Source organism: Candoia aspera, chromosome 3 (genome assembly GCF_035149785.1).
Source record: "Candoia aspera isolate rCanAsp1 chromosome 3, rCanAsp1.hap2, whole genome shotgun sequence".
NCBI classification, from domain to species: domain Eukaryota; kingdom Metazoa; phylum Chordata; class Lepidosauria; order Squamata; family Boidae; genus Candoia; species Candoia aspera.
This window is the reverse complement of record NC_086155.1, coordinates 102,284,404-102,309,730: the sequence shown is the minus strand read 5'-3', so window position 1 is coordinate 102,309,730 and position 25,327 is coordinate 102,284,404. Positions and strand designations below refer to the sequence as shown.

At 40.5% G+C, this 25,327-nt stretch overlaps 1 protein-coding gene across 1 annotated transcript in view; it reads left to right on the top strand.

Moving 5' to 3' along the window:
• Window positions 1-25,327, top strand: part of LAMC1 (laminin subunit gamma 1) — a 126,977-nt gene that overhangs the window by 78,069 nt on the left and 23,581 nt on the right. The window contains exons 5-15 of the mRNA XM_063298447.1: window positions 160-348; window positions 4,755-4,872; window positions 5,063-5,161; window positions 6,120-6,256; window positions 9,311-9,433; window positions 9,542-9,731; window positions 12,974-13,086; window positions 18,793-19,014; window positions 19,427-19,615; window positions 22,494-22,739; window positions 23,909-24,062. Of these exons, the coding sequence (XP_063154517.1) occupies window positions 160-348; window positions 4,755-4,872; window positions 5,063-5,161; window positions 6,120-6,256; window positions 9,311-9,433; window positions 9,542-9,731; window positions 12,974-13,086; window positions 18,793-19,014; window positions 19,427-19,615; window positions 22,494-22,739; window positions 23,909-24,062 (1,780 nt within the window). The remainder of the gene's footprint in view (window positions 1-159; window positions 349-4,754; window positions 4,873-5,062; window positions 5,162-6,119; window positions 6,257-9,310; window positions 9,434-9,541; window positions 9,732-12,973; window positions 13,087-18,792; window positions 19,015-19,426; window positions 19,616-22,493; window positions 22,740-23,908; window positions 24,063-25,327) is intronic.

Here is a 25,327-nt window from a genome sequence, read left to right as displayed (position 1 = left end):
ATTCTGATTGCCTGAACTGAACATCTCATTTTAAGAGAACTGGTCGTATTGACTGTCAGAACTGCTGCAGTGGCAGGTCGACAAATTGGAAGAGAGTTTTAAAAAACCCCACTTCACAGCCTTTTAAACTAACCTGGGTTTGCGCTCCCCTACGTACAGGCTGTAACTGCAATGGATGGTCACAGGAGTGTTACTTTGATCCTGAGCTGTACCGATCCACTGGCCATGGTGGACACTGCACAGGCTGCTTTGGGAACACTGATGGACCAAACTGTGAGAGGTGTCGGGAGAACTTCTACCGCCTTGGGAGTGAGGAACCCTGCCTGCCGTGCAACTGCAGCCCTGTGGGTGAGTGTTAAGGATGCTGCTTTTCTGCATTTTATTTTTGCTCCACATTACGTTTTTTGTGAAGCTGAGAGGAGGACGTTCTTGGCATACTTCCAGTTTTACAAGTATTGGGCTTATATGAAAAAGGTTTCCATTAAAAATCATAACTTATGTGATTTGCGCTCTTAGTAAACTACATTAAAGTGGTAAGCAGGGTGGCTGGGCCAGAATGGGATGTATATGGGAACCGGTATCTTCATGTTGGAAAGCTACACTATGCAGGCCTAAATTTAGGGCTTTAGGAGGTCAGTTGGGGTTGTATGAGTTTGGACAGCTGTAGATCACATTTTTTTCTGCGGCCAAAGGCTACATTAAACTCAACGTTAATGCAAACTAGTCAAGGCTACAGTATTTCAGATGCAGTGGGGGTAGGGGATGGGCCTTGTTATTTTAGAACCATGTTAAGCTTATTTGGGGGCTTTCACTGGAGTTTTCATGTGTTTCTGACTCAACATGTGAGAAAAACATATGGCCAAGTTTTGGTAATCAAGGAGAGAGCAGAAAACACTATAGGCAGTCCTCGCTAAACGACCTTAATTGGGACAATCAACTGTGTCACTAAGTGAAGCAGTCATTAAATGAAACATGTGACCACCCCCACTTAGTGACAGCAGTTCCAGTTGCAGTCGTTAAGCAAATTGCCTGTGGTTGTTAAGTGAGGGCCTCAAGTGACCGTGACTTGTGACCTCCTGCTGGCTTCCCCATTGACTTTGCTTGATGAAAGCCGGCTGGGAAGGTCACAAACGGCGATCATGTGACCGTGGGATGCTGCGATGGTTGTAAGTGCGAGGACCGGCTGTATATCACTTTTTTTCAGTGCCATTGTAACTTCATTTGCTAAAAGAATGGTCGTTAAGCAAGGACTACCTGTAGATTGGAGGTTGAATGAACCCTGGGGCTTCAGTTGACCATGTGTTTCCTCACTTTCTTTTTTAATCACTCCAGTAAGCATAATGTACACAGGTTTGCATTTGGACATTAATACGGGACCTAGATATGTGACTGGAAGCTTAAAATAAGTTATGCATACTCTCAATCAAGAAATTACCCAATTTTCTAGTTTAAAAATCATCCACAATATCCAGCTGAGATTTCCAAATACAGGCTGATGGAAATTGTTTTGTGTTTGTTTCAGGTACAAATAGTGCAGCATCAGGGCGGGGTGGTACTAGTCTATCACGTTTATCATGTATTCAAGAATAATTTAGAAGCCTCAGTAAAACCCTTTAGTAAATTCCATGGCACACAGGCAATCTGTGTGTATTTGATCTATGTGTCTTGATTTAAGATAATATTTTTGTCTGGGTAATTGTTTCTAAATAATATAGAGTAGACAGAAGAATGTTGATTGTATATGGTAAAGGCTTCAGTAAGCTAAATGATTCTCTCTTGCTTAAACTCTGAGGGTTGGTTCTGTTTGAAAAAAAGTTACCTAAAGGTGAATTAAAGTCAACTTTAAAAATCAGAAGTTGGTTTTTTAATTACTCATAATTTCTCTTTGCCCAACCTAACATTCTCCAAAAGAGAGTAATTCTCAGAATTTTGAGACAGCATTAATTTCAGCTATGTTGGCTAGGAATCCTAGTGGTCTGAGAATGTCAAAGATGAAGGTTTTGAAGTATTGATATTTCCTATACTTGAAAAGCAAAATAAACAGTTGAATGCATTCCATCTGAAGGTGTATTTGCATTATAAATTAGTTTATAGAGTCAAAACAATGGACTGACTTAACTATAGAAGTTAACGATAGGAAATAGCAGAACTCAGGCCATTTCAGATATGGGAAGAAGGTGATGGATCCTCCATTCAGTTGTCAGAGTTGACTGTCTAGAAATCCTACCTGTTGACTATTGAATCAATTTCAGAAATTGGCATCTTTTAGAGAGGGTATCTTTCTAAAAGATTTGAAGGACCATAGCTCAAATGTAATGGAATGAATTCCAGACAGAGGACAGGCAGTTAACATCTCTTCTGGTCTTCAGGAGAAAAAAAAATGCAAGTTCTGATTGAAAAAGTATATGGGACTATTGAGTCTGTGCTGTGATATGCATGGTAATTGGCCTGGTTGTCCCTGAATCAATAAATTGGCACCTGTGCAGTGTTATATCTCCTCTCTGCTGAAATATGCCTGCATAGAAGAAAGATGAATGCCGGAGAAAAGGTTAAGCTAGAATTATTTTCCTTACCATCTAGTTTTGTCTATGCAAACATTTTATGTTATTTTATTTTAGTTCGTTTTGTTTCGATTGATTGATATGGAATCAATCAATGCATGAGTTGAACCCATCTTCCATCTAAAATGGTGCAATCTAGACCAGAGTAACCGTTCCAGTGAAATCGTTCACTAAAAGCAAAATCAATCTGGGTGGTTCTGAAAGCTAAACAATATAAACGTATAACTTTTTTTTTTTTTTAAAGGTTTGACAACCAATTGTATTAATTTTTCAGCCAATGCAATTGTCCACACCTAACCACTAATCTAAAGAAAGATGTACTGTAGCTTCCTAATATCTAGCACTCGTAAATCTTACAAGCAATAGAGAAAAAAGAATTTCTGATATTGTACTGGTTTCATTCACACAATTCTGAATGAAAAGCAGAAGTGAAATTATAGAATAAAATCAGGGTTGCTTTGTCTGTTCGGTCAGGAAAATGGTATCTTTGTGACTAATTAAACCATTGGAGCTTATCATAGCACACATAGATTCCTCAGAATTCTTGAAAGTAGTTTTTAGATTTTTTGTCCAGATTCAAGCCACTAATGAGACCTGAAAGGAATATAAAACCCTAATTGAGTCTTCAAAAATGTTTGTTCTCTTCCATATCAACAGAAGCCCTGATTGATCTCTTAAAATCAGATATCCTCATGTATTTCTTTGTAAATCAGACTCCCGTAAGAACTATTCTTTTGCAACTTGATCTAGGTCTGGACTTCACATCCTTGTGACATTTCTTTTGTGCATTGAATTATTATTTTTTTAGGATTCCATGCTTTTGCTGCTCTGGAATGCAGAAGTTGTATATTCTATAACTTGCAGCCCAAAGCAAAGTGAGAAAGGGCCGATATTTGTGTCTGCTGTTCAGCATCAGATTCCTGCTGCTGGATCACAAACTGCCTTATGAAATTCCTCAGATATATACTGTATAGTCAAGCAGGTGTTTGAGTGCAGCACTACTGAAATTCAACCCTCTTCCGCCTTAACGTTGTTTTTAACTGTAGAGAGATTGTCATCAAATGTGGGGACTAGTCCAAATAGTGGGCCATTGTGGGGGAACACCAAATAAAGAGTAAGATGGAAAATAAGTGGAGTAGCATAGTTAGAGGAGAGGTGTAATCAGAATGTCCCCATAGTAGCAACTGATTTCATCATTGAGCAAGTTTGCGATCCAGTTGTTAATGGACTCTGTGAATCAGTTTAGGACTCTTTGTGGCATAATATGCTGTATTTCAGCAATTTATAAATTATTCTTAAATGATGCTGTTCTCCTCTAAAATACGTTACATTAACCAAGCTCTTTCTAGATTATATGGAGATACTGTACTCAAATTGGTACTCATATTGCTAGTGGCAATGCCCAGGTGTTTGTAGAAACTGAGGAAATTACTCAACATTACTCTTGCAAAATTATAAACCAGTAGAATATCAGAAATGCATTTTTCTCTGTTGCATGTAAGGTTTACTAGTGCTAGATACTAGGAAGCTAAAGTACATCTTTCTTTAGATTAGTGGTTAGTGTGGAAAATTGCATTGGCTGAAAAATTAATACAATACTAAAGACTTCTGATTATTCTTCTGTGGTGTTTTATTCAAATATAGACTCCATTTTTTAGCTTCAATTGGAATATTTCCATCTGCTTACACAGACTTTGAATAGAACTTCTGAATATGGATGCGTAACATGTTTATATTTCTACTTAAGGTTGCGTATATATTGGGAATTTGGTACTTCCATGTTTTCCTCCCTCCCTCCCTCCCTCCCTCCCTTTTTTCCAGTTTATTTAAAAATCAAGAAATAAAAACAATTGCAGCTGAAAAGCTTTTCCTTTCTAAATTTGGCAAAAGAAATTATTGGGAGAAAACAAAAAGTGGATTTTTGTGGGAAAGGACTTCTGAGTGTACTTCTTGGACTCATTTAAAATACTTGGGCTAAACATATATTCTATTATCTAAATTTTTAGAGTTTATCCATTTGCAATGATATTTCATATCTGACTTCAGCATATAGTCCTCAGGATTCCAGTAAGAAAAAATGTAAAAAGGAGATCCTGTTAAGCCGAAGTCCACACAACCTTTCTTTAGAACACAGTTTGAAGGGGAATAAATCAGAGTGTGTGTTTGTACTTTAACCTTATTTTGTTTTTACAGGCTCCCTCAGCACACAGTGTGACAATTATGGACGCTGCAGTTGTAAACTTGGTGTGATGGGTGACAAATGTGATAGGTGTCAGCCCGGCTTCCATTCTCTTACAGAGGCTGGATGCAGGTAAAAGTGAACTGGTCCTGTAAGTAAAGGTGAAGATGGAGACAGTTATGTCTAGACGTGTGCAAAATGTTCTATTACAGGATCAAACAATCCATGTTAGAACATTTGTGCACCTCTGGTTCCATCCTCTTGAAACGTGGTTCCTTTATTCTTCCCAGTGTTCCAACTAGACTCCTTTCTTCTTGTTCAGGCGGTGTTCCTGCAATCCTGCTGGCAGCACAGATGAGTGCAATGTAGAAACTGGGCGTTGCACTTGCAAGGACAATGTGGAAGGGTTCAACTGTGAAAGGTAAAACAATTTCCAGTATAGAAAAGTGTTCAATTGATTATATTATTGTATTGTGTCTTCCCTTCCAGGAATTCCGAGCAACCTCCCATGCAGATTGTTCAGATGTTCTTCTCTGAAAATCCTGAGGTTGATCAAGCTAAGAAGTGATAACTGGGGTAGATCTATCCGATAGGACCAAGTTCAAAATCCTCATTAAAGAACCTTTAGTTCCAGATTGGGTGGGGAAGGAAAATCCTGCATTGGGATTATTTTGGCTATTTGAAAATTTACTAATATTGGGGAAGTTACTGTTGGCAGAAGTATGATCTTCCTGCCTGCCTAGATTTTTGCTGCCCAACTTGCAGAAGTGCAATGCATTCAGAAGTTTTACTCTACCTGCTGTTTCTGAAAAAATGACTTTTGTAGCAGTAGCATCTACTATAGAAAATATTGGCATTACCACGTGATAATACTGTAGCAGCAAAAACCTGGGGTGAAAAACCAGGTTCAGGTCATTAAGCATCCCTGTACCTGGGCATCTGTAGAAAGCCTTTTCTTCAGAGCACAGATATAGTCAAAGTAATGACATATTCACTACAAGTAAAGATCCATTGATGTAGCGATCTGAATCCAGCCTTATTTTGTTCAGTGGTTAGAATGTCAGTGTAATTTCTGCCTTCTTTTATTTTCATCTTACAGCATTTTTTTTCATTGGCTGTGATTAAATGAAGGGAAACGCTATAACATTTTAGTGTGAAGTTCTGTTATGGGTGTGTATAATGTATTTATTTAATTAATTTTTATCCCGCCTTTATTATTTTTATACATAACTCAAGGCAGCAAACATACCTAATATGGATATGGCTTTTAGGCCAGTTTAAAGTCTTTCCTGAATATCTGGATGTGAACGTGAATGCAAAAGCAGAATGGCAGTGAGAAAGGGCAGATTATGAATTTCAGTATTGTCTTTTGCTTTTAGGTGTAAGCCTGGCTTTTTTAATCTGGATTCTGCCAATCCTAGGGGATGTATTCCCTGTTTCTGTTTTGGACATTCGTCTGTTTGTACCAATGCTGTTGGATACAGTACCTCCAAAATTATCTCCACCTTCCAAACTGGTAGGTTTAACCTTCTGTTTTTCTTGAATGAAATTGTCATGCCGTGTAAGCCACTATGCTTTGAACACAGTCATCAGTTTATCTTCATTCGATGCAGAAGCATTGGTGCATTCCAAATATAACATGTTATACAGTAGCATGCTTTGCGTTCCAGTAATAAAATTCAAGATAAAATTGAACTCAGTAAAATAAAATAGACATTAGGACAAATTAACTTGCCTATACTAACTTTAAATAAAGTCAGTTTGTTAAGCAGTTGGGAGAATGAACCATGTAATCATGCCCGGTAACAAGCTGTAATCTTTTAAGTAGCTGTTATAAAATCAATGGAATTGTGGAACTTCTAACTTTCAACTTAAATTGCTTAATAGCTTGACTCAGAGTTGTCTGGTCTATGGTTGAGAGCTTTTTTTTTTTTTTTCAATCTTTGCAGTCCTGGAAATTTTTTTCGAAGTATAATAGCAAGTTTTGTTGTTGTTTTTCAGTCATTCAGCTGCTTCCAACTCTTAATCATCCAACGGGTATCAGTTCACCAAGACTGTCTGTTAGTAATGCTTCTTTGAATTCTCCTAAGGCTATGTTTTTCTAGGTAACTTCTTTTGCCATATTTTCTGATGGTCTTTCATCTTTCCAAGCACTGGGGTCTTTTCCAGGTACTCTTGCTTTCACATTATATTTCCAAAATATTTAAACTTGGCTTCTTTATTAATTTTTCTAGTGAGCAGTCTATTTACCCTATCTAATATTGAATGATTTGTTCTTTTTGCAATCCAAGGTACTCTCAAAATTTTCCTCCAGCCCAATGCTCCTATTCAGAAGCATCAATTTTTCTTCATTCAGCCTTCCTGATGGTCCACCTTTCACAGCCACGTGTTACAACTAAGGAAGCCATGGCCTTGACAATATTTACTCTTGTCAGTGTGATGTCTTTGCACTTTGATACTATGTCTAGTTCTTTCAAAGTCGTCTTCTGAAAAAGCTTGTCTTTCTTTCATAGTTACAGTCACCATTCCTATGAATTTCTGAGCCTAGGGAGTTCAGATGTACTACTGTGAATAGGAACTGGAGAGCCAGTTTGGTATAGTGGTTAAGGCATTAGGGTAGAAACTGGGAGACCGTGAGTTCTAGTTCCGCCTTGGGCACAAAGCCAGCTGAGTGGCCTTGGGCCAGTCATTCTCTCTCAGCCCTAGGAAGCAGGCAATGGCAAACCACTTCCGAAATCTTGCCAAGAAAACTGCAGGGACTTGTCCAGGCAGTCCCTAGAAGTCAAGACTGACTTGAAGGCACCAAAAAAAAAAAAGTATCCATGAAACACTGGATATGTTTCTTTATATAGTCCATTGTGAACACTTCTGAATAGGCAAAAGAGTATGATCATAGATACCTTGAGGGGTTCTCTCAGGAAACAAATTGTTTTCTTAGCCCTTCCCCACTGTGATATCATTGGTCATGCATTCTTCATTCTACTCAGCATTATATGCTGCTAAATCATGGCAACTTTATTATAGAGCCAGCTGCCTTTGAAAATATTAAATAGTTCTGACAGTATTTTGACAGTATTATGGCCCTGAGATCACAAAAATTGACTGTCCTTAGCTTAACAGTTGTTGCATATTTATATACCTGCATTCTTTTTTTCCTTTATGATGTGAAAATGTGTTCAGACATTGTGATAGCCATCCATTAAGACAGAGGTTTTCAAACTTTTTCAGGGGAAAGAACATGTCAGTTTAAAAATAGTCCTGGAACCCTTGATCAAGAGGCAAACTCTGGTGATAGAAAATCAGCTTTATTTATTTATGTAGTCCTTAGTCTCTCATGGAAACCCATCAAGTTGTTATGGAACCCTAGGGTTCCATGAAACACAGTTTGAAAAACTCTGTATTAAGCTATGTACCTTTCTCACACAGACCATTCCACTCTGCACAAACAGGTAAAACAGACAAAAAATGGGATGTGTTTGCAATGTTAAACCTATTTTATTTTGTTGCTCCCAAATTAGCCTAGGATTGGTTACTGGCTTGTAGGTTTAGCTTTCTGGCAGAGCTTTTGATTTCTTTTTGAAAGTGTTTTATCTGGTTGTAGGTAAGAGGCAAAGTAAGAGCAGATGAGTTGCATGAAGTAATGTGCTGAACATGTGTAACCAATAAGGATAAGGCAACAGTTCTGCTCATGATATGATGTGACTGGAAAAGAGTGGAAAAAATGAAAATATTTAAGCTATTTCACTGTACATATATGAAACTGTGTGGTTGGTCAAACGATCAACAGAAGTCCATTGACTAGTGTGTTGGAATATGAAGGTGACCTTGGAAGACTACGAGGTGGGGGTGGGGGTTAAATTCTGCTAAAAGATGACCTTGGAAGACTAGGGGGTGGGGGTTAAATTCTGTAAAAGCTTTACAGTAAAGTAGAATTAGCTCATCTAATCGTGTTTCCTGTCTGGTTTATCTGGAATGGGTGACATCAATCTTGTAAGTCTCAAAGTACAAATCTCCCACCCTCCCTATTTACTGCCTGAGTAATTAGGGTGCGTCCTTCCTAAGTTTCTTTCTCTGGCCATTACTCTGTTGCAGGCTCCTTTCTCTTTTATCTGATCGTTCCCTAAGCAGCATCTCTTCCCCTCCCCCCCATCTTCCAAGGTCACCCTCACATTCCATCACAACTAGACATTTTGATCTTTTCTTGTCACTGCTACTTTGTGAGCAGAAATAACCTCAACGTTTGTGAAGGAGATCAGGTACCAGATGGCTGAATTAGACCTGTTCTGCTCCTTTTGGCTAAGATCAAGTGTAGGATCTGTTCTTACCTATTTAATAACATGAGCAGTGGCAACTTCTATAATGTATTATCCCTGAAGCAGGATTTTCTCAGTACATGGTTTGGGTTACAGTTTTCTTAAATTGCAATAGACTGTTTTCAATCAGTTGTTGAAATCTTCCCCCTTTTCACCATAGATTTCACAAAGTGAGTGGATATACAGTTCATTCTTCATGTATTGAGTGTGAGTGAATTCAACTTTAACATAAGATGGTTTCTTCTTGTGGCTTTCAGGAAAGGAAAACTGGCATGCAGAACAGAGAGATGGCTCTGAAGTCTCCATTCAGTGGATAACTGAGACTCAAGAAATATCTGTAATCTCAGACACACCCTTTCCCATCTACTTCATTGCACCAGGTACAGAGGAAAATGATTATTTATACATAGACAATATAACTATGTTTGCCATTGAACTTTCAGCTTTTTACTTTTACTTGAGTGTGGACTTTGTTGCTTTTGTCTCAGGCAAGTTCCTTGGAAATCAGATTTTGAGTTATGGGCAAAACCTGTCATTCTCTTTTCGGATTGATAAGCGGGACACCCGCCTTTCTGCTGAGGACATAGTCCTTGAAGGCGCTGGACTAAGAGTATCTGTACCTTTGATTGCTCAAGGAAATTCCTATCCCAGTGAGAACACCCTGAAATATTCATTCAGGTAAGGGTGCCTGTATTTTTGAATCTGGAAAATTTCAGGACTGCCTAAAGGAAAAGATTCTGGTAAAGCTCTTTATTTGCACAGCATAAAATGTTGGAACAAAAAAAACTGTAGATGGAATACTTCTTTACCTTAAATTGGACATGAATAGGATGAAATGAATGATTTTGATAAATCCTTGGGGAGTTGGCAATTACTAAAATTTGTTATTTTCAAAAATACCAAATTGTAATTGCTTTAACTACAGTTATTAGAGATACAACTCAATTCAGGAGGCATCAGGTTTTTCCCAGTGATAGTTATAATGTGGCAGAGAACAGTATGATAAAATACTTACTTTCTTCCATACTTGAGAGGGCAACTGGTGATTCTTTTATGATGGATTTGCTGGTTATGTAAGATTTTTAATAATACCTCTTGGGGCAGAACCCCTCCCCCACTATTGATTAAGTATCTACAGCAAAGGGTGGAGAGTGCTACAACCCAGCCGAAAGTAAGCACTTTGCAACCTCACTAACTTTAATAGAGGGGAATTAATATTTCTTACTACTATTCTGGTTTTAAAGCCATTCAGCTCTAAGTGCTTAACTATTGTTGAGTCCTATCCGAACATTTTATTAAAATTCTAAGTTCAACGATTCAGCATTTTTTCTAAAGCAGATTGAAGCTTCCAATCTGTAAGGTTAGATGTGCAGGATGGCTCTATGAGTGAAAAAGTTGAAAGCAGCAGCTCCAAGGTTGATAGGTAGGAGGTGGCCTTTGTCTTGATTTTTTTAACATTTTGCTCATTTCTTGCTCCCCTTTGCTCACAGAGCATATTATATGTGTTTCTAGGAGATCTCCCATCTTGGCAGTTTACGTGAACAAACCAGTTTGGTTTCAGCAGTAAACTCAAGCAGCTTTATTTATTTTATTTATTTATTAATCAAATTTATCACTGCCCATTTCCCAAAAGGGACTCTGAGCGGTTTACAATAAAACATAAATAAGAAAAATATAAAACTGTAAAATACTATGATACATAATAAAATAAATAGATAAAAACCCCAATGGCTGGAAGTTCTCTGTGATTCGCAAGCAGAGCAGGGTCCTTCTAAGAGACTAACTATCCCCAGGAATGACTATTTTCCCTCCTGCCCCAGGCATGATAACAGAACCAGGTCTTTAGTTGTTTCCTAAAGTCCAGGAGGGAGGGAGCCAATCTCACTTCCGGGGGCAGGATGTTCCAAAGGGCAGGGACTGTTGCAGAGAAGGCCCGCCTCCTGGACCCCGCCAGATGGAATTCTCTTACAGATGGGGTCCGTAGCATGCCCTCTCTGCATGACCGGGAGGGACTGTAATGATTACCTACTCTAATAGACTCAGACTCACAAGCAGGAACTTAATGATATCTGATTTATTAAAGAATAGTATGCAAATACAGAGAAAGCTGAGAATGAGCAAAAGCGCACCAAATACAAACTAAAAACCCTCGGCTGAAACATAATCCCTCCCCTCGCCCTGCCGTTGCAAACTCCCCCCCCCCCCCCCAGGTGCTGGTAACCGTTTCTGCTGATGTCCTGGGAAAGGAACCTTGAACACACGAGATAACCCAAACACATTCCAATCCAGCTGCTAACATAACAATCCCACGAGATGGAATCCTCCTCCCCTCCCAGACGAAACACGCATCAGCCAAATGACATGCGAAACTTTACGATGTAACGGTAACATTGGAACAGTGAACATGACAGGGACGGGTTGATGTGATGGGGAGGAGGTGGTCCCTTAGGTAACCTGGACCTGTGCCATGTAGGGCTTTAAAGGTCATAACCAACACCTTGAACTGGACCCGGAAGCATACTGGCAACCAATGCAGCTCACGGAGCAAAGGGGTGATGTGCTGATCTTGGGATACCCAAGATCGCCCGCGCGGCTGCATTTTGCACCAGCTGTAGCTTCTGGATACTCTTCAAGGGTAGCCCCATGTAGAGCGCATTGCAGTAGTCTATATGGGAGATAACCAGGGCATGAGTGACCATTCGAAGGGCCTCTTGGTCCAGGAAGGGGCGTAACTAGCGCACAACACAAAGTTGCACAAAGGCCCTTCTAGCCACGGCTGCCACCTGCTCTTCGAGCAGGAGCCGTGAGTCCAGGAGGACCCCCAAGTTATACACCGGGTCTGTCTGGGGCAGTGCAACCCCATCCAGAACTAAAGAAGACAATTTCCCAGAAATCGAGGAGCCATTAATCCACAGCCACTCCGTCTTTCTCTAGCAAGTCTCTTTCCTCTGCATAATTTTCTGTCCAGTCCTGTCCTGTTCATTGGAATGACTTCAGATGGACTTGGTGGAAAGCATGGCCAACGAGGCAGGTTTGGCAGAATGAGAGCAAACCCATCATAACAGGAGTGGACAACTTCAGGCCCCAGGGTGGTCCTCAAATGTCATGTTTGTTTTAGAGCTTCCTTCATACAGGATTGCTAAAAATTGAAGGTATGGTTTCCTGTCCTTTTGAGGCAAAAAAGAAAAATGAAAAGATGTAATATAATTTAATTCCCCCCACCCTCAACAACAACAACCACCACCACCACCACCACCAGAAAATCCAGGTGTTACATCTGTGACATGGCCTTGCACCTCTGCCACCCCTGTTATGATCCCCATTCTTTCTCTCCTCTCTAAAAGTTTAAGAGAGGTTGGCCAGGCTTGCATTAAAGATGTGTCCAGTCCTAGGGAATGAGTGGGGAATAAGTAATACTGGGTGCATGCAGAAGTCTTGTTCAGACTTGAATGTACCTTCTGGCTGTTTCCCTTGTCCAGCAAAAACGGAAACTGCTTTTAGTTGATGGGTTAGGACGTGAAGCAAAGTACTTCTGCCCTTGCAAAGTATAGATCTGTGGCCTAGAAGAGGATTGTTTATGACTGTGTTGTTGAGTAGTTGAGGGCGGAAACACCATGTGTCCTCTGTTCAGGTTACTAACTAGCAGTTGCTGTTTCTTATATTTTAACCTGGGTTAGCCTGAAGTGCAAATGCAGGGAGTGATTGGGAAGTTGTTCATGAGCCTGTTTACTTGCCTGGAGAAAGGGGAAGAAACAAGGCAAGTGCACATGGACTTCTCTTTTTTTAATTGAGCCCTGGCAGAGAGAGAGATGCTGCTACCAATAACATCAGACCAATTCTTGAGTCTTATTTAAAAGCAAACATGGTCACCACTCAGGTTAATTCTTTGGCATTTAAAAGTGTTTCACTATTCCCCTTAGGCTCCATGAAGCAACAGATTACCCCTGGAGGCCTTCTCTTCCTCCCTTTGAATTCCAAAAGTTGCTCCGTAACTTAACAGCTATCAAGATTCGTGGGACCTACAGTGAGAGGAGTAAGTTGGTGGTAATTGGTGGCGATCGGAATGAACGAATGTCAAGAAACACCTTTCTTTGCAGTTGCCCCTGAATTACAGAATTCTTGGAACGTTTGCAGTCTTTCTTACAATGTTCTGTTCCGTAGCAAAACCGTTCTGTTCGAACAAGTCTTTGCTTTTATCAGATAGATGGATCTTGATTACTCTGTTTTATGTTCCATGCCTGTTTCTTTTCTTTTAAACAAAGAAAATACTGTAGTGTTAGCAACTAGTGCATAAACATCAACCAACAAGATGCAGATTTTCAAGTAAGAAGAGCGTTAGCCGTACTAATGGAATGGAATAAATAGTTATAAAAGGATGACATGGGTGTGTTTATCATGCATGAAACTATTAGATCGATGTTTACATAATTCTTAAGGTTTGAAAAGACTCAGAAAAAGTGTTCAGATTCGTACAACATTCGTCATTAGGTCTCAGAGCTAAATTACTGACTTGTATACATGTGCAAATGTTGACTTCATTGCCAACTGTAGCCAACAAAAACACTTTCCATGCAGTGGTATAAATACTAGGAACAATCCTCCTGATTGAAGCTTTCTGAGTATTTACCAATTTTCTGAAATTTGGGGTGATGCCTACACAATCAATAATGCGGTGGATTCAGGTTCTGTGCAAACTTTCCATGGCTCTTGATCCCAAAACTATGGAGGGAGACTAACAGAAAAAGATGGCTTTTTCCAGATTTCTCTGTATCCTGCAGGGACCACCAATTCTAGTGCCTCCAAAACAAGAGTCATACCTCACATATGGACCGAAATTTTGGATGTGCCATGTTTTTGTTTGCAAAGATACCTCAGTCAACTATCTGGGGGCTTAGTTGAAAGTCCATGTGGAATGTGTGTGTCATTCATTGCCTTTGTATAATGTGTGAAATGGCTTTGTTTCATCTTCTACACCCCCTCCAATCTCTTGGATTTTCTTTCCATTTAGTGATTTCTAACAAAACTGGTCATCCTGAATTTTTATGATATGCTTCACATTAAAAGTGAATGTGAACGATCAGCCAGAAATTTCATGGAACAAGCCCATTCTTTCTAGCTTTGTTTCTTTCCACAGGATGACTACCCAAAAAAAAAAAAAGGCAAGAGTTTTATTAGCATATTGGGTTGATCCCATCCTGACCTATTACTCCTTTTGCAAGCCAGAATCATGGCCAAAGACTTCAAACATTGGGAGGGAGGGTGAAGGAAGGAATTCATTGTAATGACACCTGACTTTTTATTGTGGTCCCTGTGACTTATAATAATGAGATCCTGCACCTATATACTACCTCTATCAGAACCTTGAGGTATTTGATGGCAGTCCCGCCTCAGTTTAAACCCATAGATTCTTGTCTATCTGTCTCAGTTTCATTTTGACTTCCACACCAGTAGAATCTCACCATGTTCTCTGATCACAGCTAGCACTTCTCTCTGTTGTTTTTCATTTATTCTATCTCCTTCCTTGCTAATAATTTCTGCCTGGTTTTTTTTTAAATATCCTTCAGCATTTTCTCTAATTACATCCTTCACCTCAAGACTTAAAACTTTGAGAGCACAATTAAGGAAATGTGTGAGATGCAGTAATAAAGTTGCCCTCTACAAATAGGCTCTCCTGGATCTAATCTGCCTAGGAACTGGGCATCAAGATGATTCTTAACCAAATTGGTTAGCCTTTGCAAAGCAGCCCCGTCACAACTGGGATTCTACCTTTTGTGTACTATTGTGGGAAGAATATTGCAGGCCACTGATACTGGTATGGCCTTGGCCCTATTAGGCAAAACTGCACACAGTGTGGATTTCTCCATTGAAGAGATGTAGCCAAGGCATTGTTTTCAACACTAACCCAGAGTAGAAACATGCAGCCTGCCAAGTCATCTCCTTTCATCACCAGAAGTTTCATCTTTTCCAACCAGGATGAATCAGGGAGGACATCTTAGCATCCTGTATGGGATCCAGTAATGTAGCCCCCCACCCCCCAAAAAGCACTCTTGTGATGAGCTTGCTACATCATGACCATGCTTTCTCTGCTGCCTTCAGTCATCCAGGAACCATTTCAAACCTCTACTGAAAGGCCTAATAATTTGGCCTCTGACTTTCAAGGAGCTTGCAGTCATTTTTAGGGATTGTTGTAGTAGTCTCTAGAACTGAGGCCAACAGCACCTGCAGAATGTAATGTTTTTCATCAAAATGATGAAAGCAGCATTGTGACCTAAGCTCAGCCCCTCTTGTGCATGTGGTACAAAGGCACAATGCTGCTTTTGCCACTTAAACCCCTAGTGGATGCCCTTGACTGAGGCAGATAGGTGAGGTTTCAGCTAATCCATCTTGTGATGGGACTCCCACTGTTGTAACTACAGTCTCCTGACAGAGGTCCTGTACAGATACAGGGCACAATGAGTATGAATTCACAGACAAACATTTGCAGAAGAGAACTATACTACTAAATCCTTGAATCTCCTCCCTTATAAAGGTCATTTAGCTAATAGAGAAAAGAATGTACAGCCACTCCTCATTTAGCGACCGAGTTCTGTTCCAACAACCAGGTCGTTAAGCAAAATGGGTGCTAAGCAAGCACTTGACTGAGAGAGAGGCCTCAAAGATCACTGGTTGCTGCCATCTCATTCTGATACAGTTCTCTCATGCAGCAGTGCCAGTATTATTCCGACTCTGGCATGCCATGTTGTCAGGCTCATGAAATTTGGTCGTAAATGCATGCATTGGTCAGAAAATGATTTTTTTTATTACTGTTGTATTTGTGAATGGTCACTAACCGAGGCAGTTGCTAAATGAGAAGTTGGTGTATAACACATCTCAGTAAAGTATAATGAATTAATAACCATGGCTGTAATGAGCTGTGTGCTTATAGAACAGGAGTGTAGAAAGTGTGAGCTGTGGCTTCCACACAGGTGTTCAGCCCCATCTACTCTGGCCTGGCAAGTTCTTCATCTGCTTGCTCTTCTGTCTGTTAAACAGAAAATACTTCAGCCTTTTTTTGCATTGGTAGAGGGAGTTACTGCAATTGAAAAAAGAAGTTTCGGTGCCCCTGAGCCCTCAATGTATTTTTTTTTTTTTTTTAAAGGGAAGGTTGGGGGGAGTTCCTCAAACCCCAAAGAAAATTTAAAAGAAAAAACAATAAAGGGGGAAAGGTGGCCCCACTCATTTATAGTATGATTTTCGACATGCCATGCACTGCCCGGAGTGGTCATTGGATTGAGGGAAATTATGTGCATCCTTGTCTTAGAGCATTCTTTGGTTATCTTTATCATCCTTCTAACCATTTCATAAAGTTGATCATGGTAATATCCCCATATTGGAGATTTAGGGTGTTAGAATTCTTCAGTATTCTCTTCCCTTAAGATGCTACCACCCGTCATCCCTGAAGCTTTGTAATTTGAACCAGCTTAATATACTTACTAGCTTGCCATCTACACCCAAAATACAGAACTTATTCAGGGCTCTTTAAAGCAGGATGACGAAGAAGTTGCCAAAAATATAGTCTCTGCGTGTGCTCTCTCTCTCTCTCTCTCTCTCACACACACACACACAGACACACACACAGACACAGACACACAGAGGCACGCAGTAAAAGGCTCCACATACCTAAGGAGGAAATGACTCCTCTCAAGGGAGCAAATACAGAGAGATCCTGATACGGTTTACATTCTTCTGTTGTTAACATGCAGGATCAACTAAGGTTGTGGCTTGAACTGCTACCCCAAATATAAACAACTTTACAGCAACCTGCAGCACCATAAAAACTGTGGTGTACGTGAGGCAGAGCTGTTCTTAAGAGGTGTTCTGAGGCTGCAGTTATAGGGCAAGCCCAGTTCTGAAGAAGAATCCCGATGCTGGTTGGGTTGAAAGCTGGGAGGGCAGGGGGAAGGAAATCCTCACTTCTCTAGAATTCATGGATTTGCTGGACTTCCCCAAAGTGAAACAGGAGGCTGACCTGGAATATCAATCCAGCCTTCGATCTGCAAAGGTGGGAGCTGTTCCAGGCTTTTTCCTGACGATATATGCAGAAGGAATGGTGTGCGCAAATAATTTTTTTGCATTCCTTACCCGCCCATGCTTTTACAGGGAGAACGTTTGGCTGGTTGCCACATCTGTGTGTCTCTTAGCCTTTACTGTACAAAGGCAAGACATCTGCCCACAGTGGTATCTTGACCTCGTGGGTAGGCCTTGGTCTTAGAGTAGTACAGATTCCTTCAACAGCTTGCTTGAAAATCAAGAACCAGGTAAATAACTGGTTATTTAACTGGTTAAAATAATAGACAACCCTCTTCCCTCTCGTGGCCTTGTTTTATCTATGTTTATTGTTTTAATGGGTTTGCAAAATGTTTTAATCCTTGGTTTTACTGTACACTGCCCAGAAATTTGACAAATAAATAAATAAAAACTGCCGGTGCCCTTAACTAGCTGTAGTAACCCTGTTCCCTTTCTACTTATCATTAAACCATGATTTTTTAAAAAAATATCAGTATAGAATCTTCCAAAACCTTTGATTTAAAACTAAAGATTGAGGTAGATTTATAACTCTTGATTGACATTGAGGGCAACAGCATCATAATTCCCTTTTGTTGGCATTTAATGAAAAACAGTGATTAATGCAGAGAAAGGGCTAATCCAGTAAGTGAAGGAAGAGTATCAAAGCTGTCTTCCCCAGCCTGGCTCCAGACCAAGTAGCAATTACAGCATGTGGTTCATTTGCTAGAAAATAACCTTTGCCTGGGTGTTAATGCTCAAATGTTAATGAGCTCACAAAATGTATTGGATGGATGGATGCCAGTGTGTTGAATGGGAGCTAAGGGAATCTCCTCAAATCCTTTCTCTAAGACAAGAGACTACGCTATTCAACACACTGAAGCAGCACATTAAAACAGCACACTTGACAGAATACAAGCGCAACCTGTAAATCCAATGATGTTTTAACAATCCAAAAGACCCCCAGTGATTTTTTTACATTTTGCCATTTAACTTTTTGGCTAGTGAGGAAGATACTTTTTGACACGCAACCCCAGTCATTTCTAATTCCTCACACAAAGAAGAGCAAAGCGGCCAAGTATTAGGAATGAACAAATATTCCCCAGGGCTTTGGAAGAGAATATTGCCTGATTCTGGGTGGATGTACTTGATGGTTGAAATTATGGTGACAGGAGTTTTGTTCTTTAATTGTATTTTATTGTGTGTGTGCACATGTGTGTGTTTAAATGCACTGTTTATGTTGTTATGATTGTAAACCACTGGGAATCTTGGATTCTTGAAGCGTAGAAATGAGAAAAATACAAATAAAACAGCCAATTGGAGGCTCCTGACAAGTCAAAACCCATGAGACCAGCTCTCTGCCCCCTCCTAGCTGTCAGTTTAAGAATATGGAGCAAATGTTGTGAATAGCAAAAGAAGGCCAGGGTTATTGGTGCAGCTTGAGATACTGGTTCATGGGACTCTTTTCCTCTCCTTCCATGCTAGTCAACCAGGAAACTGCCAATGGGACAGTTAGGAGGAAGAATAGATTTGTATGAGTCTGGAGTCTCCATGGCTGGAAACTCTAAACAAATCCAGCTCTGTGGGCTTGAGCATCTTGCCTGGAATCAGCGGAGCTTTACTGTTTTGTGAAGACTGTCAGCAACTTCTGTATTGCTTATTCATCTTTATGTCATCTTTTGTTTTTTTCCTTCAGGTGCTGGCTATTTGGATGATGTTAGTATTGTGAGTGCTCAGCCTGGGCCTGGAGCGCCAGCAACTTGGGTGGAGAACTGTATGTGTCCAGCAGGGTATCTGGGGCAGTTCTGTGAACTCTGTGCCCAGGGCTACAGAAGGGAGACTCCAAATCTTGGACCCTATAGTCCTTGTGTGCCATGTTTCTGCAATGGGCACAGTGAAACCTGCAACCCTGAATCTGGTAAGAGAATCATGGGGGATACTGATGGTGTTAGATTTTGTTTGTGCTTGGATGTCCTGAATGTGATGATTACCTAGAGCGGTGTTCCTCAACCTTGGCAACTTGAAGAGGTGTGAACTTCAACTAGCTGGGGAATTCTGGGAGGTCCACACATCTTCTAGTTGCCAAGGTTGAGAAACCCTGGTCTAGACTACCACCTTGAATTAATGCCCTAGTAACCTAATATTCTTTGTTTTATTGTTTAAATGTCATATTCCATTCTTTTAAAGTATAAAAATATGTTGTCTAGTGCTTTCCCTTTTCTGCATCTAAAACATGAGATTATTGTGCCGCATCAGGAGAACCTCCTGTGAGAGAGCTGCCCTAGTAGTTGCAGCCTCTGGATGATAGGCTTTCCTCTCTTTACCCCCAGGAGCATGTGACTGCAGAGACAACACTGCAGGTCCTCACTGTGAGAAATGCAGTGATGGTTATTATGGTGATGCCACCACAGGGATCTCTTCAGATTGCCAGCCATGTCCATGTCCAGGGGGTTCAAGCTGTGCTGTAGTCCCCAAAACCAAGGAAGTGGTCTGCACCAGTTGTCCAGCTGGAACCACAGGTATGGTCTTGGTAGAATTCTCATTATGAAGACCCAGCTCTGGCAAGTTCTGTTGCACTGCTGGGTAGAGGAGTAGGTGGGGGTGGGGGTGGGGGGTGGGGGATGGGGAGGGAGAGTGGTCCTATGCATGTGTTCTACGTTTCTTCACCAAACATAGACTTTTCCAAATTTCAGTCATACTGAATCTTTTTTATGCAACAAACAAGCAAAGGAGAAGTATTAGAGTAATGATAGACAACCATGGAGTGTAATCATTCTGGAAATGTCAATTACTATGACAGATCTGGGGCCAGGGAATCATCTGGGCCAAAAAGATAAACTTAGGAGCTTTTCCCAGGTCCTTTAGGCACTCCTAACTCAAATTACTGAAGCGGGCTCTGCGGCTAATAACAACTTATCTCCATCTTGCCCAGTTTGTTTGTTCGTTCTCTCTCTCGTATACAAAGGTGGGAAGAATTCTGGGGAAATGATTTATTTCCCTGGCAGAGTTTCATACATTGACCTTGGTTATCCATTCAGTGGAGAAATTAACCTTGCTGCCCATTTAAATGGCAGAGCTCAGCTTCAAGAATGTGTATGGCAGGTTTCTAGGAAAGCATAAGAAAAATAGCATTTAAAAAATGGTCCCATTGAATGCCTGGCCCCATCTGCCATTACAGTTAGTAGAAGAAATTGCAGTCTGTTCTTTCTTTACAACCTGCTGAACAATGTTAGAATTGGACCCAAGCAATAAAGATGTTGGCCAGTCTTGGCAAATGTGTCACCCTGGGAGGAGGCAGCCTCCCGATTGTTGCACAGAGTGTCTATCCATGACCCAACTTGTCAGAGTGGTAAAAGTAAGCACAAAATCAATTTTGCTATGCATTTCTGAATGCTGGATTTATTGATGGTGTGTGCACAGTTCTTTATTTTTTTTCTTATCAGTCTGAACAGCCATGCTTCAGGTCTACATCCTGGTTTCTCTGAAGGTCCTTTTCTTCAAACTCTTTTTCTCTCTCTCTCGTCAGTTCATTGGTAGATAACCATCACCATAACCTGCCTTGTGGCTATGGGCTTTATAGAAATGTGGCATTCAGAGGTCAGCGTATGCTTACACTTTTCAAAACTTTAAGCAGGTGATCCCAGTCTACAAATGGTCCCATTTTGCATCAGAACCCTATGCACTTACAGAAAAGTTTTTTAAAAGTGGAAAGATCCGTAGAGTAGTATTTGTAACTTAATGTACATTTGGAAGCCATTAGGATAAATATTCTATGATGTAGAGCAAAAAGCCCCATACTAAATGTATGATATATTGGTTCTCCTTTTATCTTCTCCCCAAATACTTTTTGCCTCCCTCCCAGATTATAAAATGAATTGTGCCTTTTGCGTTTAATGTTGCTGTTATGTCTTGTTTCTTATATCCCAGATTGCCCCAATTTGGGCACTTTCCAGCTGTGTGAATTTCAACTACCCAAATTGTCAGCAGTAGCTCTGCTAGCTCAGGAATTCTAGAAGTTGAAGTCTGCACATATGGAGGATGTCTAGGATGGGGAAAGGTTGTTTAAGGAAGTTCCTTTTAAATGTTACTGCACTATGCTGTTGAACTCTGGTTTCCATTTAGCCTTTGATCTTTCAATTCTTCTAACTTTTCTTCCTGTCATATGATGGTTATATGTTCTTTTTGCCGTTTTTTTTGTTCTGCTCCTTATCTCTGGAATTTGTTACCAGCTATAGTCTGGTCAAAATATATACTTTCCCATTTTCAAAAAGCAGTTTATTTATTGGTTGTTCTATGCAGCTTCTGCATGTCATTTGAAGTCCATATCAGATGTCAATCTGTCACTTTCTTTTTTCTTGTAAGACAGTTATCGATAAGAACAGCATTTAAAATAAACTTATTTTAGCTGGCTTATTACTCGTGCATTTCCTTCTGTTTTTCTTTTCTTTTTGCTATCACCCCCAGACCAATAAACACACAGTCATCTTTATAGTGAGATGGGCAGTATATCAATTTAATAAATAATAAATAAATAAAACACAAAATTTAAAATATAGAGAAACCAAACCTGAAGCAATTAATAAGGAAAGGAGGGTGCCAACTAACTTGCAAGCCATAGCCATTGTTAGAAACTTGGCAACCTTTTTAGTGGTTGCCCAAGTTAAGTCTTGTTGAAAGAGATTTGTAACATCGTTATTGTATGAAGCTGCAGAAAGGAGTTTTTATCTCTGGACAGCACCTAGGTCATTTTCAGTGCTTTGGAGTAGGCATTTTAATAATTGGAGCATCATTTCCAAAGTGTCTAGTTACAGCATTGGACTTATGAATGGAAAATGCAATCCTTATTTCCTGGGTGCTTTCATTGGCTTTGGAGAAGCCTAAATCTTCTCTTCCTTTGTCACAGGGCCAACTCTGTGTAACTGGTAAGCCAAATTGTGGTTCTGCACTCTGTACAAAAAGGTCAGGGTAACAAATGAGCGGGTCTCAGGAATCCCCCCTTCTAGCCATTCCATCCGTGGCATGGCTTGGTTGTCTCTTGGCCTTCTGTTTCACTTTTTTGATGCATCACATACGCCTCTTGAGGATGCTCAGTCTCACTGGGCTGCATTCTTGGTGGGCGAGCTGACTTCCTGGGTTTTTCAGTGATTGTTTCTGGAAGCCTCAGCATTCCCTGAAGTCTGTACTTCTCAATGAGCCCATACTGGCTACCATTCTGTTAGCATTTATCTCCTGATTTCAGTGTTAGGGCTGAAACATGGAAGAACAGTTTTCCATAATTTGCCAGCTATTTTCCTGCCCTATTCATTTTTTGTATGGATTACGGTACTTGCATTCTCGTATTGCACATTGAAATTCTTTTTGTATGTTCTAATACACATCTGTTCCCTGGCCCTCTAGGTAAAAGGTGTGAGCTTTGTGATGATGGTTATTTTGGAGATCCTCTTGGCCAAAATGGCCCAGCCAGGCTCTGCCGCCTCTGCCAGTGCAGTGACAACATCGATCCCAATGCAGTTGGGAATTGCAATCGCTTGACAGGAGAATGTCTGAAGTGCATTTATAACACAGCTGGTTTCTACTGTGACCGGTGCAAAGATGGCTTCTTTGGGAATCCCTTAGCTCAGAATCCAGAGGACAAGTGCAAAGGTAGGTGTTTTTTCCCCAGTTACTAATGCTTTTGTCACAGTCCTTTGGTCTAGGGCATCAGTCTTCCCCTTTCATCAGGAGGAAAGCTCTTTTCCCAGAAAATGATTTGGCCAAGGGATCAGCTGGGAGACACTTACCAGTTCTTTCAACAGTTGTTCTTTCTTCTTCCTCCATAGTAACCTAATAGAAGATTTGACATGTATTTTCTTGCCTTAGAACCAGTATCTTATGACCAAGCAAAGACCTTCCTTCAGAAGCTGCACTCATAGAATTATACTAACAGAAACTGTCTAGCACATTTACAGGGTTTCCCCAGAAACTGAGCTTTGGTGGAATCATATCCACCAAAGGTCCACAAAAACCATCTAGCCTAAACCCCTGCTCAGTGCGAGATTTGGAAAAGCGTTTTGGAAAGTTGGCTGTCTGAGTTCTGAATATTTCCAGTGAAGGGGAACATACAATTTTATTAGGCAACTATTTCACTGGTTCATAGCTATTACTGTCAGGGAATTCCTGCCAGTATCTCCTCTGAATCTCTGAAGTAATGACTGCTAATGTAAGAGAGCAAATTTAATACAATAAAATATAATCCTCTTAACCCTTCTTCGAGGCATCTTTCAATATTTGAAATAGCCCACAAAAAATTTGACCATGAGAAAAATGCCTTAGCTAGACCCTGAAAGCAGTCTAAAATTCTCATTCATCCACCCATCAATGGCTGCAGAAACTTTTGGAACATGAAGAGAGTTGGGTAGTCAGTTATTCCATCCAAATGCTTGACCAAACAGGGATTTTTTTTTCCAACTTGTGTATTTATGCGTTGTTTATGATGTGGTCAGAAGAAATGGTTTCTTCCCCCCTGGTGGAACACTTCGTTTATAAATTGTGCAGAATATTTTTTTCCAGCCTATTTCACTGAGATGCATTGCAGTATGTACGTACATATTACTGTATGACATTTCAATGAATCAAGAGGCTGAAATACTAAATTGAGCTTTTACATTTCCCTTGCCTAATGACCTCCTTGTACTCCAAAGGGTTCCTATTTTCAAAGCATGAAGATGGGAATCACAAAGTCCCCTAGGCTTCCTGCAGTCCCTGACGCTCCTGCTCTGAATTACCTCTGCTTGGAAAACCCACTGATGCCTTTTATGCCTTTATTCTTGTAGCTTGCAATTGTAATCCTTACGGCACAGCAAACTTACAGAGAAGCTGCAATCAAGTAACAGGCCAGTGTGAGTGCCTTTTGCACGTCACAGAGAGGGACTGCAGCTCTTGCGAACCAGGTTTCTACAACCTGCAAAGTGGGCGTGGCTGTGAGAGGTGAGCTGTTCTTCTTTCCCGACACTGGAATTGAGCACTGGTGGTGAGGATGTATGGGAGAGCATCGGAGAGGTACCCCAGGAGTAGACAGGCAGGGGCTTTTGTTAAAATTTGCAAACTTTAAAGAAAGCCATCTGCAGCTCTGAAAATTTGCAAACTGTAAAGAAAGCCATCTGCAGAAGATTGCCACTCAGTCTCCCATGTTGCCATTTATGCTTTGCATGCCTTCCTAAAATAATGATACTGCTGAACCCTTTCTGAAATGAACCCTCAATATGTGAAATTACATTCATGCACTTTCTTCCCCAGTTACTTCTCATGCCACTGTTGCATTTTAAACTGTTAACCCCCTAGCGCAGAGACCTTTGCTTTGCTTATTGTTATTCTCTGTAGCACCTTCAAGGTGCTCTGTAATGAACAGCATACAGATATGCTGGATAGTTGCTATGTCCATTGACGATTGATTTATTTTCATTGTTGAGTCTTCCTATTAGTCTGCAGTAGGTGGCAGCATCTAGCCAACCTTGATGTTCTCTAAAAGTTAAGCAGGGTTCAGTCTGGTTAATACTTGAATGGGAGGCCACAGAGAATTGCAAAGGTGTAGGATGGACTGGGAGGTTGAAAAAACATCCCAGAACACAGTGGCAAACCATTTTTTCTGAGAAAACTCCATGGATATCTGCCAGGAGTCCCCAGAAGTTAGACTCAGCTTGAGGGAGTCTTCACCTTTACCTTACTTCACTTTAAGACAATGTAAACAATTTAAAAGAAAAAGAACATAAGGCAAACTATTCTCTAAGGCAGCCTCTTTCAACCTTTTGATCCTGGAGGAACCCTTGAAATATTTTTCAGGCCTTGGGGAACCCCTGCATATTCAGGCTCAAATATAGGCCAGAAGTTAACAACATTATTATATTTGTTTCATGTGTAGGCCTGTATATGCATGAATGGTGTCCTTAAACTAAAAATAAAGGGTGAAATTTAACCTCTTTAATGTGAAGTTGCCGTAATTTGAAATGAAATGAATTTTTTTAAATAGACGGTGATCTCCCAGGGAACCCCTAGTGACCTCTCACAGAAGCCTAGGGTGCCATGGAACCTTGGTTGAGAAACTCTGCTCTAAGGACAGAGAAACTTTCAGAATGAAAGTTGGGGTGGAGGAACTGATCTGAGAAACCCCAGCTTTTTTGAGGCTACTTTGTTTCCACATTTGAATGTTGGCTTCAGAAGGGGATGAAGGGAGGCATGTGGAGATCTGGCGATCT